General features: G+C 34.9%; 2 protein-coding genes across 2 annotated transcripts; both read left to right on the top strand.

Annotated features, from left to right (window-relative positions):
* The first annotated feature begins 4,969 nt into the window (after positions 1-4,969).
* Positions 4,970-5,677, top strand: LOC131642557 (uncharacterized). Its single transcript, XM_058912796.1, has one exon. The coding sequence runs from the start codon at positions 4,970-4,972 to the stop codon at positions 5,675-5,677; it is 708 nt and encodes a 235-aa protein (XP_058768779.1).
* A 764-nt stretch (positions 5,678-6,441) lies between these two features.
* On the top strand, positions 6,442-8,838 carry LOC131642552 (vicilin-like). Its single transcript, XM_058912793.1, has 6 exons — positions 6,442-6,806; positions 6,951-7,126; positions 7,302-7,382; positions 7,488-7,811; positions 8,068-8,380; positions 8,516-8,838. The coding sequence occupies exons 1-6, from the start codon at positions 6,503-6,505 to the stop codon at positions 8,644-8,646; spliced, it is 1,329 nt and encodes a 442-aa protein (XP_058768776.1). The 5' UTR covers positions 6,442-6,502; the 3' UTR covers positions 8,647-8,838.
* Positions 8,839-12,646: the final 3,808 nt, after the last annotated feature.

The raw sequence follows: 12,646 nt of genomic DNA, 5'->3' as shown, positions 1-12,646 counted from the left end.
GGTGTTCATGTGCGTTTTTAGTGAGGTATTGTTGTTTTTCAGTTTATGAAAATAATGCCATAGAGGAAATTATCGGCTGAGTCGCGGATAGGTATGCTTTCTTTAAGACGTTTTGCGGTACTGCCAAATTTATGCAAAGCAGCTCTTAAATACCCACGAAGCCTCCAGGATAAAACAACTCGTTTCAAGAAATACGATTCACACTTGCACGGTTGATGAATCGGTCTAATTGATACACCTTCAAAGATGGTTTAAGAACCAATCATAGTATCTGGAATAAATCCAGTCGAAAACAGAAAAGAATATTTATAAGATGAAGCAGAAAAAGGGAGAGAGGAGAGAATTCGATTGTGAATTCTGGAGTGCCGAAAAAATGAATGAAGGCAATATATTTATAGGCAAAGAAAGATCCAATTTAGTGGACCGAATCGTGGGCGAAAATTTAGTGGGAGAATGGAACCGACCCAGTCAAGGTAGTCGTTATGCACTTGGTCAGCAAGTCACGAATGACTCTTGAGGACAAGCAAACCTAGTCAAAATTTAGGTTAAGACATGGTCTTAGAACACGTCACCAATTCGTAATTAATTAATATTAAATATTAATTAATTTCCTAATATTTAAATAATAATATTTAATTTTTCACCGAATTAATTAATTAATGAAAATTAATTTCCACTAATTCGAGTCCCAAAAAATTAATTCATTTAGACCGGACCGGACCGAATCGAACCGAGCCGAGCCGGCCGAACGGACGGAGGCGGCGGCGCGCGCGCGTGTATGTCATGATTGCATTTTGTCGTGTCCTCACTCCATTACAAAATTGTAGGTGCCCTTGGGCCCAACAACAATTGTTCAAGTTGGAATATATGTACACTACTATTATTTGTGTTCCCTCCAATGTGGGACTTAAAATGAATCTTTTCAAAGTCATCTTCATATTAACTCTTACTTGTGCTCATTTATTGCTCATTTAATGTCAACAAATCATTCCAACTCCTCCTCCAAATTATCATCATTCCAAGTATTCCAACAATCCCCCACTTGAATTTAAAAGGTGAATTTTAGAAGTACGTTAAATGTTTCTAAGATTGTGCATAAGCAAAGGTGTCTACGACTTGAACCTTTGCGTAGCAAGTAAGATTCCAATTCAACAAGAGTGACACTATTGTCTTGAACTCTATCTTAGACATCAGACCCGCACAGAACCTTTTCTTAAGGTGTATTATCAATAGCCCGTGCTTTTAATGGCCCTGGACGTGTATCCCGGTTTAGTGAAGGCTCTAGGAATTCTTCCTCGAAATTCCATAGGAACCGGCCTCAGTTCCACAATCACATAGGTGAGTCTATCAAGAGTACTCCTGTAGCGTCTCATATCACTCACAACTTGTTATTACCCATTGAACCTATTTCTTGGGATCTCCAGTCATTTAGGTCGGGTTACCATCATGAGCGACTCACATTACTATAGGCATTTGTCCCATCTTATATGATGTATTATAGACTTTCTCTCTAGCTAATCCTTTCAACAAAGGATTTGCTAAATTTTCATCAGTGCGTACATGATCCACTCTTACAGCTCCTTTAGAGATACAGTCTCTAATAGTGATGTGCTTTCTTCTAATTTAACGTCTTTTACCATTATAATAACGGTTCTCTATTTTTTCAATAGTTGTGGTACTATCGCAGTGGATCAACACAGCTAGCATAGGTTTTTCCCACAAAGGAATCTCAGCTAGCAAGCATCATAACCAACTTGCTTCTTCACTAGCATTTGCTAATGCTATCATTTCAGACTCCATCGTGGACTGAGCCACGATAGTCTGTTTCTTTGATTTCCAAGATACAGCTCCTCCGGCTATGTTGAATACATAGCCACTAGTAGCTTTAGAATCATCTGATAATGTATTCCAATCTGCATCACTGTATCCTTCAAGTACTGCAGGAAATCTCTGATAATGTAGACCGAGGTTCATTGTCTTTTTAAGGTACCGCATGGCTCGCTCAATAGCTCGCCAATTCTCATTACTCGGTCTACTCGTAAACCTACACAACAATCCTACGACATATGCAATGGCCGGTCTGGTACAATCAGTGGCATACCTAAGACTACCAATGATGCTTGCATATTCTGCCTGTCTGACACTTTCACTAGTGTTCTTAAATAGTTTCATGCTTGGATCATATGGTGTGCTCGATGGTTTACATTCAAAATAATTATATTTCTTTAAGATCTTTTCCACGTAATGTGATTGATCCAAAGAAATTCCTGGTTCGGAGTTTGTGATCTTGATGCCAAGAATCACACTCGCTTCTCCGAGGTCTTTCATATCAAAGTTGTTGTACAACAATTATTTCATAGCATTAACGGCGTGAATGTTTGATCCAAGTATGAGTAGATCGTCTACATATAGACATATGATAATGCAAATGCAATTCTCAGACTTGTAATAAACGCATTTGTCACTTTCATTCACTTTGTACCCATTCGATATCATTAAGCTATCAAACTTTTCATTCCATTGCTTAGGAGCTTGTTTTAATCCATACAAGGACTTATCTAACTTACAGACCTTGTTTTCTTGTCCATGGATCACAAAACCTTCCGGTTGTTCCATATAGATTTCTTCTTCTAAGTCACCGTTTAGAAAAGCTGTTTTTACATCCATTTGGTGTACTATCAAATTATAAATAGTAGCAATTGAGATAAGTACCCTAATGGATGTAATTCTAGTGACTGGAGAGTAGGTGTCGAAGAAATCTACATTTTCTCTTTGTCTAAAATCCTTGGCTACAAGACGAGCCTTGTATTTATCAATAGTTCCATCAGGTTTTAGTTTCTTTTCCAAAACCCATTTACAACCGATTGGTTTGCATCCAGGAGGCAAGTCTACTAAGTGTCAGGTCTTGTTAGACTCTAGAGAATCTATCTCATCATTAATAGCTTCTTGCCATAAGTCTGCATCCAGAGATGACAAAGCTTCTTGAAGATTTATTGGATCTTCTTCTACATTATAAGCCGCATAGTCATGCCCATAGTCTTTAGAGACTCTTACTCTTTTACTTCGTCAAAGTTCTGTTTCTACATTGTCGTTGCTTTTTGTGCTTCTTATGACAAGAATGTGACTCGATTGAGTGCCCCCACTATTTATTGATTTGAAGGGAAATTTGTCTTCATAGAAATCAACATCATTTGATTCTATGATCACTTTTGCATTTAGGTCATAAAACCTATATGCCTTACTGTTTCCTGCATACCCAATGAATACACATTCGTATGCTCTACTGGCGAGTTTAACTCAATTCGGGTCCGAAATTCTGACATAGGCCAGACAGCCCCAAGTTCTCAAATAAGACAAGTTTGGTTGTCTTTTCTTTAATATATCATAAGGTGAGATCTTAATTTTTGACTTGGGTATTCTATTCAGGATATAGCAAACAGTCAATAAAATTTCCCCCCACCAGTGAGGTGCAGCACCAGAATTCATCATAATTGCAACAACAAGTTCAGTAAAAGTTCTATTCTTTCTTTCTGCTTTACCATTCATTTCAGGAGAATATGGAGCAGTCGTTTCATGTACAATTCCATGTTTAATATAAAATTCATTGAATAACCCAGAATCGTATTCAGTTCCCCTATCACTACGAAGTCTCTTAATCTTCTTATTAAATTGATTCTCAATTTCAGTCACATACATCTTAAACATGTCAAGCGCTTCACTTTTATTTTTCATTAAGTATATATAAGTATAATCAGAGCGATCGTCAATAAGTGATAAAATAACGTTTACTATTTCTAGTTAAAGCTCCATCTAATTCACATATATCAGAATGTATAAGATCTAGGGGATTAGATTCTTTAATAATTGATTTATGAGAAGTCTTAGTTATTTTAGCTTGACTACAATATTCACATTTATTTGAATCATTCACATTTAATTTAGGAATTAAGCCTAAGTCGCTTGCATTAGAAATAACTCGCTTATTAACGTGACAAAATCTAGCATGCCAAATATTAAAATCACACAAAGAGTAAACGGAAGGAGAAACTTTATTAAAATCAACATTCAACTTAAACATGCCATCAGCGGCGTACCCTTTCCCAACAAAAATACCATTATTAGTGATGGTGTACAAATCCGCCCCTATAGTTTGACTAAACCCTGCCTTATTTAAAAGAAAACCAGAAACAAGATTCTTCCTAATTTCAGGAACGTGCATGATGTTCTTCAAGATCAAAGTCTTTCCTAAGGTGAATTTCAGCTCAACATCTCCAATTCCAGCAACATTAGTGGTGTGAGCATCTCCCAATAGCACTTTCTTATCTTTAGGAATAGTGTATGTCTTGAACATAATACGATCATAGCAGACATGGCAAGAGGCACCAGTGTCTATCCACCAACCATCACTTCCACCAACCATGTTGATTTTAGTGATCATAGCAACAAATGGCTCATCTGTCATGTTAATCTGAGCATTTAAGCCAGCAACAGGTTTAGGCCTGCTCTTACATTTCTTTTCCATATGACGTGGTTTTCCACAATTGTAGCAAGTGAAAACCGGAGCGTCATTTCTCTGAGGTGGTGGTTGTTGCCTAGTAAATGGAGCAGATGGGGCCCTAGAAGGATTCTCATTCTTAATTCGGTTCACAACATTGCGGTTCTGATTCTTTAATGGTTTTCCAGTAGGCTTCAGAACCGCACCGAATCTCTTTTTGTTGTTAGAAACAACTAAGACTTCATCTTTCTGATCTTGTCTCCGAGCTTCCTCTTCAATTCGGAGGCGAGTAATCAGACTCTCGATTGAAAATTCCTTTTTTTTTGTGGCGAAGGACATTTTTGAAATCTTTCCAACCGGGGGGACAGTTTGTCAATGTTTGCAGCAATTTGAAATTGTTCATTGAGGGGCATACCTTCAATAATGATTTCATGAGCAATTTTCTGAAGCTCGGATACGACCGCTCATTCCGCAATGGGCATGGTCTTCGGCGAAGAATTTAGGGACTTGAAAACGAATCTTCAAGGGGTAGTGCCGGACATATTGGCAACGGACGAATTCCATTGGAAGCTAAATACAAACGGAGATTTCTCGGTGTCTAGTGTTTCACACTTGGTCTCTAATGCAAAGGATATAGCTTGGTCTACATCCACTATCAAGTTGTTGGATGTTATTTGGAAGACAACCATTCCGGCAAAGATCAAGATTTTCGCATGGAGATTCCTCACCAATAGACTTCCGGTTAAAGTGCAACTTGGTAATAGAGGTGTGTCTAATCTTACTTCCTTTGATTGCCCTTTTTGTAATAGTCATCCGGAATCCTTGGATCATCTTTTCTACCATTGCAATGTCACAAAGGCGGTATGGAATAGAATTTATTTGTGGTTGGGTAATGATGTTAAGCTTTCTTATGAGGAGTTTAAGAGCTTTGGGTGCATACAAGAAAAGGAGAAAAACATCAACTCTAAAGCTAAACTAAACATAATATGGATAGCTTTAATTTGGTGTACTTGGAATATGAGGAATACAATCATTTTTGACAATGGAAATTTTAGCTTCGACGAGGTCATATCAAACATCTTGTATTTCTCATGGAGATGGGTTAACATTATGGAATTTCCGGGTAGGATAACTTTTTATGATTGGTATAAATTACCATTATTTTGTAACAAAACTTCTTAGTGTGTTCTCGATGTAAGGGTTGCACCCCTAGTGCGATATCTTATATTCATTGCTTATTAAAAAAAAACGTGTGTCGAACATCGATCACCTTGCTAAAAGTGACATTATTATTCACGTAATATATTTATTATTTAAAAATTTTAATTTTCACTTTTGGATCTTAATAAAAATTGTGTGTATAATTTAGTTTTGAATCTAATAAAAATTGTGCGCATTGCTAAAATTTGAATATATTAGTCGATGATTTTTTTTCCAACAAAAAGATTAGTTATTACTAAAATAAATAATATTTTACTACATTATAATTGAACAATGCATGATAAATAATTAGAGGTATAAAATATTCTCAATCTAAAATGGTTCTATCCATTCAATGGTTAAATTTTGCTACAAAATCAGCTGCAAGCATGGAAGCTGCCGATAATCCATATTCAATTTAGTAATACATTTTCTCAATTCTATACGACGAGATATGGGTAATTCTTTATTCTCTTTCTTAACGTTCTCTAGTCGCCTCAGTAATATATACACCAAAATCCAACCATTGGTGAGTGATGAAGACAAATATAAATCATCCTCCTTTTCTTAAAGAATGTCCAGATTCATCAAATTCAAACAAAACTCCACCACCCATGTTATGTTCTTTTCATTTTGCCACCTCAATTTTGTACATTTCAACGCACGTCCATATGCATGATACAACATGGCCAAATGTTGGTGCATGTTAATTACATAGCTTTTTGTTCTATATCTATAAATACCCTCTTACCTCAGTGTACTTCATTCATCCACATCGAGTATAGTTAGACAATAATTCAAATCAACATGGCTGCTACCACAATGAAAGCTTCATTTCCATTTTTGATGCTGCTGGGAATTGCTTTCCTAGCTTCAGTGTGTGTTTCTTCTAGATCCGATCAAGATAACCCCTTTATCTTTGAGTCTAAGAGGTTTCAAACTCTTTTTGAGAATGAAAACGGTCACGTTCGTCTTCTCTCAAAATTTGATCAACGTTCCAAAATATTTGAGAATCTCCAAAACTACTCTCTTTTGGAGTATAAGTCCAAACCTCACACCATATTTCTTCCACAACAAACTGATGCCGATTTCATTCTTGTTGTCCTTAGTGGTAATTTATTATTTATCAAGTTAAATATTAAAAACTAATCATAAATTGCTGTTTAAAAAGAATGGTATTTCTTACTTTGCATGTATGTTTTGTAATGATAACTTAACTTCAATTTTAAAATATAATGTTATCTGCAATTTGCAGGAAAAGCTATACTCACAGTGTTGAAACCCAACGACAGAAGCTCTTTCAACCTTGAGCGTGGAGATACCATAAAATTTCCTGCTGGCACAGTGGGTTATTTAGTTAATCGAGATGACAAGGAAGATCTTAGAGTATTAGATCTTGTCATTCCCATAAATAGACCAGATCAACTTCAGGTAATATAGCCGCGAAATTTGCCTTTTCTCATATCAATTAATGTATGCATGCAATTGCATAAAACTATTTCTTAGACGTATTTGTTATAACATGACAACAATTATGACTATATTTATCCACATTTTCCTATAATTTTTTCTATTGATCTTATAATTATTTTTTTCCTTTCAACAGTCTTTCTTAGTGTCTGGAAATCGAAACCAACATTCCATCTTATCTGAGTTCAGCAAGAACATTTTAGAGGCTTCCTTCGATGTAAACATAAAACAACTATTTAATTTCTTCTTTTTTTATGTATTAGTTTGGTTTATCCTATGTAAATATTCACTTTGTCCTTGTATACATTGTAAAAAACTATAGACCGATTATGAAGAGATAGAGAAGGTTCTCTTAGAAGAGCGGAAGAAAGAGACACATCACAGGAGAGGCCTTAAAGATAGGAGGCAACAAGGTCAAGAAGAGAGTGTAATAGTCAAAATATCCAGGACACAAATTGAGGAATTGAGCAAAAATGCAAAATATAGCTCCAAAAGAAGTGCATCTTCTGAATCTGAACCATTTAACTTGAGAAGTCGTGATCCTATCTATTCAAACAAGTTTGGTAAATTTTTTGAGATCACTTCGGAGGAAAATCCACAACTTCAAAACTTGAATATATTTGTCAATTCTGTGGAGATTAATCAGGTATATCAAAATTATCTTATAACGTAGACAAATAAACTACACAACAAGTTATATATAAAATTATTCTTAATTAAAATTACACAAGATCAAATAACAACTATTCTAAAGGATTGAAATTTTGTCCGTTGAAGTTATAATGTCAAACTTTTATTATTAACTCATAGATAAGAATTTTTTTTATACTAAATAACATGTTTTAATTATAGAACATATTGCTAAAACACATATTTATATATTCTTTGGAATTTTATTTTAGGGGTCTCTTTTGTTGCCACACTATAATTCAAGGGCCATAGTGATAGTAACAGTTATTGAAGGAAATGGAGATTTTGAACTTGTGGGTCAAAGAAATGAGAACCAACAAGGCCTGAAAGAAGAAGACGACGAGGAAAAGGAACAAGGAGAAGAAGAGATAAGGAAACAAGTGCAAAATTATAAAGCTAAGTTGTCTACAGGTGATGTTTTTGTGATTCCAGCAGGTCATCCAGTTGTCGTAAAAGCTTCGTCAAATCTCAATTTGCTTGGCTTTGGTATAAATGCTGAGAACAACCAGAGAAACTTCCTTGCAGGTATAATATGTTCTTAGTCAATCTCTTTTTCTATATATGAATTTTAAGTCAGCATTTTAAGTCACCTTCTTCTATTTAAATCAAGGAGAAAAAATAATAAGATATGTTTATTTTTGGGTGACTAAAAATTTAAAGGTGAGGAGGACAATGTAATACGTCAGATACATAAATCAGTGAAAGAGCTTGCATTCCCTGGATCAGCTCAAGAAGTTGATAGGCTACTTGAGAATCAGGAACAATCTCACTTTGCAAATGCTCAACCTTAAGAAAGGGAGAGAGGAAGCCTAGAAATAAAGGATCATTTGTACTCAATTTTGGGGTCTTTTTAATGAATTATCAGATGGTATGCATGTATGCTATAAAGTGCTATAGCTCATAGTGAGCAAAGAATAAAACGACTTTCTCTTGTAACTATAATTATAACTCCACCTTCCTACTATGAATAAATAAATTAAGAATGTCCATATGCTCCTCTTAACTACTATTTTTTAACATTTAAGTAAATAAGCCAATATTTTTTTTTTGGTTAACATTTAAATTTGGAAAATTTTACCTCATACCCCATCATTTATTTCCCTACTCCTACATTATATTTTTTGACCAAAATAGCCTCATATAAATAGTTTATTCATAATTTTTACTTTTCCTGCAAAATTATTTTTTAATTCAGAATTCTTTGACACAGTTTTCCGATAGGCAAAATAAAAGTTAAAAGTAACTACCGGAACTCTTTTGCAAAGTCTTTCGGTAAACAAAATAAATAAAAAAACTACTAGAATTATTTTGCAAAGTATTCCGGTATACAAAATAAAAGTTAAAATTGATTACCGTAACTCTTTTGCAAAGTCTTACAGAACACAAGATAAAACTTGAAATATGTAAAAATAATTACTATCGAAACTCTTTTGCAAAAGCCTTCCGATAAACAAAATAAATATTAAAAAAATTAATTAAAAATACACAAAGGCAAAATTGACATTTTTCATAATATGTGGGAGTATAAGAATAAATGTAGGAGTACAAGGTAAAATCTTCTAAATTTGTTGTAAAAAAATACAAATTTAATGTTTAATATCAATTTAAACCTTCACTGAAAATATATAGAAAAAATTTCAAAAAACAATAACGCTTGTTTGAATTAAAATAATTTCAAGAGATAATTTGTAATTGTTACAATAAACCTTCAAAAACAAAATGTCAGTTAAAAAATATGATTGTTACAATGGTCGCCATTATACTTTGGAGGTTGTTTTAGAACCGTCGTGATATATTACGACGATTGGGGTGAAGGTATTTCAAAGTGTACCAAAACTAGCTTGAGACACACAGTTTTGCAATAGTTGTTAAACTGTCGCAACCCAATGTTAGCGACGATTAGAACCGCCGCATCACTCCTTTAAAAGTATTACCCAAACCTTTTTTTCCTTATAATGAGAGTATTAAGATTAATGTTTATTGCTTTTTTCCATACAGTGAACTATTAGAGAGTGGTATGTTTTATTTCTTCATCCCTACATTCCATTATTTATAACTAAAACTTTTCTAAGATTATTATACTGCAATTTATGTTCTGATTCTAAATGAGAATCATCAATGGACGTCGTCATTGTTCTGTAGTCTTTTCAATTAAATCAATCAATACCTGTAAAAACAATTGAATCAATTAAACAGTTAATATAAACATTCCTTTCACTTGTTTGGTGAATTCTTTTTTCATGGTAGATGTTGAGCAAAAGGTTGAGGATTGCGATGTTGTTGTAATCAATTCTAACTTCACCATATGATTTTTGAACCTTCTCTTATCATAACATTTAGGATGAGCACACACTTATAATAACTATTTGGAAAATCAATATCTTTAATTGATTTCTTACCATGTATATTCAATGCAAGGAAATTTTTTTTAGGGTTAAATACGTTTTTAGTCCTTATAAATATGCAACCCTGCATTTTTAGTCCTATAAAATTTTCCTTCAATGAATGGTCCTTTTAAAATTTTTATGCATGCAATTTTATTTTCTAAAATTTTAAAAACTGATTAATTACCCTTTAATTTTTAAATTTATGAATAATTTTTTTATATATGTTTAGAATACTGTAAAATATTTATTTACCGAGTTTTAAAATTTTTTAAAACGAGAAGAATTAAATATGAAATTTTCAAATTTCAAAAAATAATGATAAAAATAATGAAAATTTCAACTTAGAAATTAAATTTTGAGTTACTTTTTTTTTTTCAGGAACTTTTTAAAACATTATGAACATGTCTGCAAAGTAATCATTCTAAAATACACATTAGTTTGACAGCAGCAACTGAAATTACATGCATAAAAATTTTAGAAGGACCATTCATTAAATGAAAATTTTATAGGACTAAAAATGCAGGGTCGCATATATATAGGGACTAAAAACCTATTTAACCTTTTTTTAATAACCAAGTTTTAAAAAATATATACATAACTAACCTATATTTCAAGAAAATTACCCCAATAACCATGTTTTGGGGTGTTCTACATGTAGGCGCCATTCCAAATGGCGCCTCCTATTTTTTTTTTTAATTTTTTCAGTTACCTGCTGATTTACCTGCAAATTTACCTGCGGATTTACATGCAGACCAAACATCAAATATTCTGCAGGTAAATTCGCAGGTGAATCCGCAGGTAACATTAAATCCGCAAGTAAATTCGCAGGTAATTGGAAAAAATTTAAAAAAAATAGGAGGCGCCATGATAGAATATGCTAAGCTAACTTTAGATCTAGGGTTGCATAAGAGATAAAGACATAAAAACAACAATCTGATTTTTCTTAATTCAATACACACCAGCTCATTACAATATATAGCTAGGGTTTTTCTAATGAATAAAAGGGCCATGGGCCTACATAAAAGGCAACTAGTGCAGCAACTAAAAATATTACTAAATACACCTTTTAATAAGTGTAGAAGTTCTTAAGTAAAATGGACTTTTTCTTCACTCTAATGGGCCTTGAATTGCTGCTCTTATCAATACTCATAGGCCCAATGAGAACCTTGTCCTCAAGGTTCAAGTCGTTGGTGGCATTTTCGGAATTATGGGAGATTGCAAGAGGATCCAAGGAAGTGGTTGGGGAAAAGAAGGGCTGGGATGAAATCTGGTTTGGGGAAAGGGTCTGCGGTGGACGCGTGGCAGAAGGAGAATTGGGGGGAAATTGAATTTTGAACGTTGGGGGTGGAGACCGAGAAAGGTCTTTCTTGGGCAGTGGGAAGATATTATGGGGAGTGGGTGAGGCAGAAAAAGAGGAATCAATTACTTTGGGCGGTGGAGTATGGAAAGAAAAAGGGGAGTGGGATACAGCTGGATCCCGCTGTTCACACGTGAAGGAGTCCTGGCCGTTAGATGGGGGACGCGTGGCAACCGTAGGAGAGCGGTTTTGACTAGTGGGAAACACTAATTGTTTGGTGTTAAGTACTTGCTCTTCCTCAGAAACGTTTCCATTTTCTCTCTCTGCAGTACTTTGCTTCAAACCTTGTGAAGTACTTGTTACTAACTCTTCTTCTAAAATACTTTGTTTCATTGTCTTGAGCAAGCTACGACTTGAATGAGATACATCCCGAACCTTCGAAACTCTAGCCGTCCCAGGTAGAGTGCTTCCAGCTTCTTTGAGATCTGTTGTTTCTTTTTCCGATTCCTGAATGAAGCTAACGCTTTTGTGTGCAGGTAGTGGGCAAAAGTCGTTTGTTGGGTCTGTTCCATGGTAGTGACGCAGCAGGGAGACATGGACAACCGGATGTATGCGGGAAGATGATGGTAGATCCAACAGATACGCGACCTCACCAACGCGTTTAACAATTTTAAAAGGGCCAAAATATCTTTGGGATAACTTCTGGGAAACGCGTTTATGGAGTGTTTGCTGACGGTATGGTTGGAGGCGTAAGAGAACCCAGGCTCCCACATCAAACGTAACATCATCTCTGTGTTTATTTGCCTGTTTCTCCATTTGGACTCTACTTTTTCTGAGATTCTCTTTTAACTGTGTCAGTATTTGTTCATGTGTTTCGAGCAAAACAGGAAGAGGGTCGCCTTTAGCTCCGCTCGCGAGGCACTGGTGGATGTTTGGTGGTTCGCGGCCATACAAAGCTTTGAACGGGGACATTTGAATCGCAGAGTGGAAGGAAGTATTATACCAGAGTTCAGCAAGATGGAGGTACCTGAACCATTTGCGAGGGTGGTCACTGACAAAGCAACGAAGGTACGTTTCCACAGATCTATTTGTCACTTCTGTTTGACC

Source organism: Vicia villosa, unplaced genomic scaffold (genome assembly GCF_029867415.1).
Source record: "Vicia villosa cultivar HV-30 ecotype Madison, WI unplaced genomic scaffold, Vvil1.0 ctg.005251F_1_1, whole genome shotgun sequence".
Lineage (NCBI taxonomy): Eukaryota > Viridiplantae > Streptophyta > Magnoliopsida > Fabales > Fabaceae > Vicia > Vicia villosa.
Note: the sequence above shows the minus strand (reverse complement) of the source record. Positions and strands in the feature narration are given on the sequence as shown.

What these genes read in the sequence shown, in the direction of transcription:
- LOC131642552 (XM_058912793.1), top strand. Translation starts at nt 6,503, where the DNA reads ATGGCTGCTACCACAATGAAAGCTTCATTTCCATTTTTGATGCTGCTG. An exon ending in ATAGACCAGATCAACTTCAG is followed by an intron (nt 7,127 to 7,301) that starts GTAATATAGCCG and finishes TCCTTTCAACAG; the next exon opens with TCTTTCTTAGTGTCTGGAAA. An exon ending in ATTCTGTGGAGATTAATCAG is followed by an intron (nt 7,812 to 8,067) that starts GTATATCAAAAT and finishes ATTTTATTTTAG; the next exon opens with GGGTCTCTTTTGTTGCCACA.
- LOC131642557 (XM_058912796.1), top strand. Translation starts at nt 4,970, where the DNA reads ATGGGCATGGTCTTCGGCGAAGAATTTAGGGACTTGAAAACGAATCTT.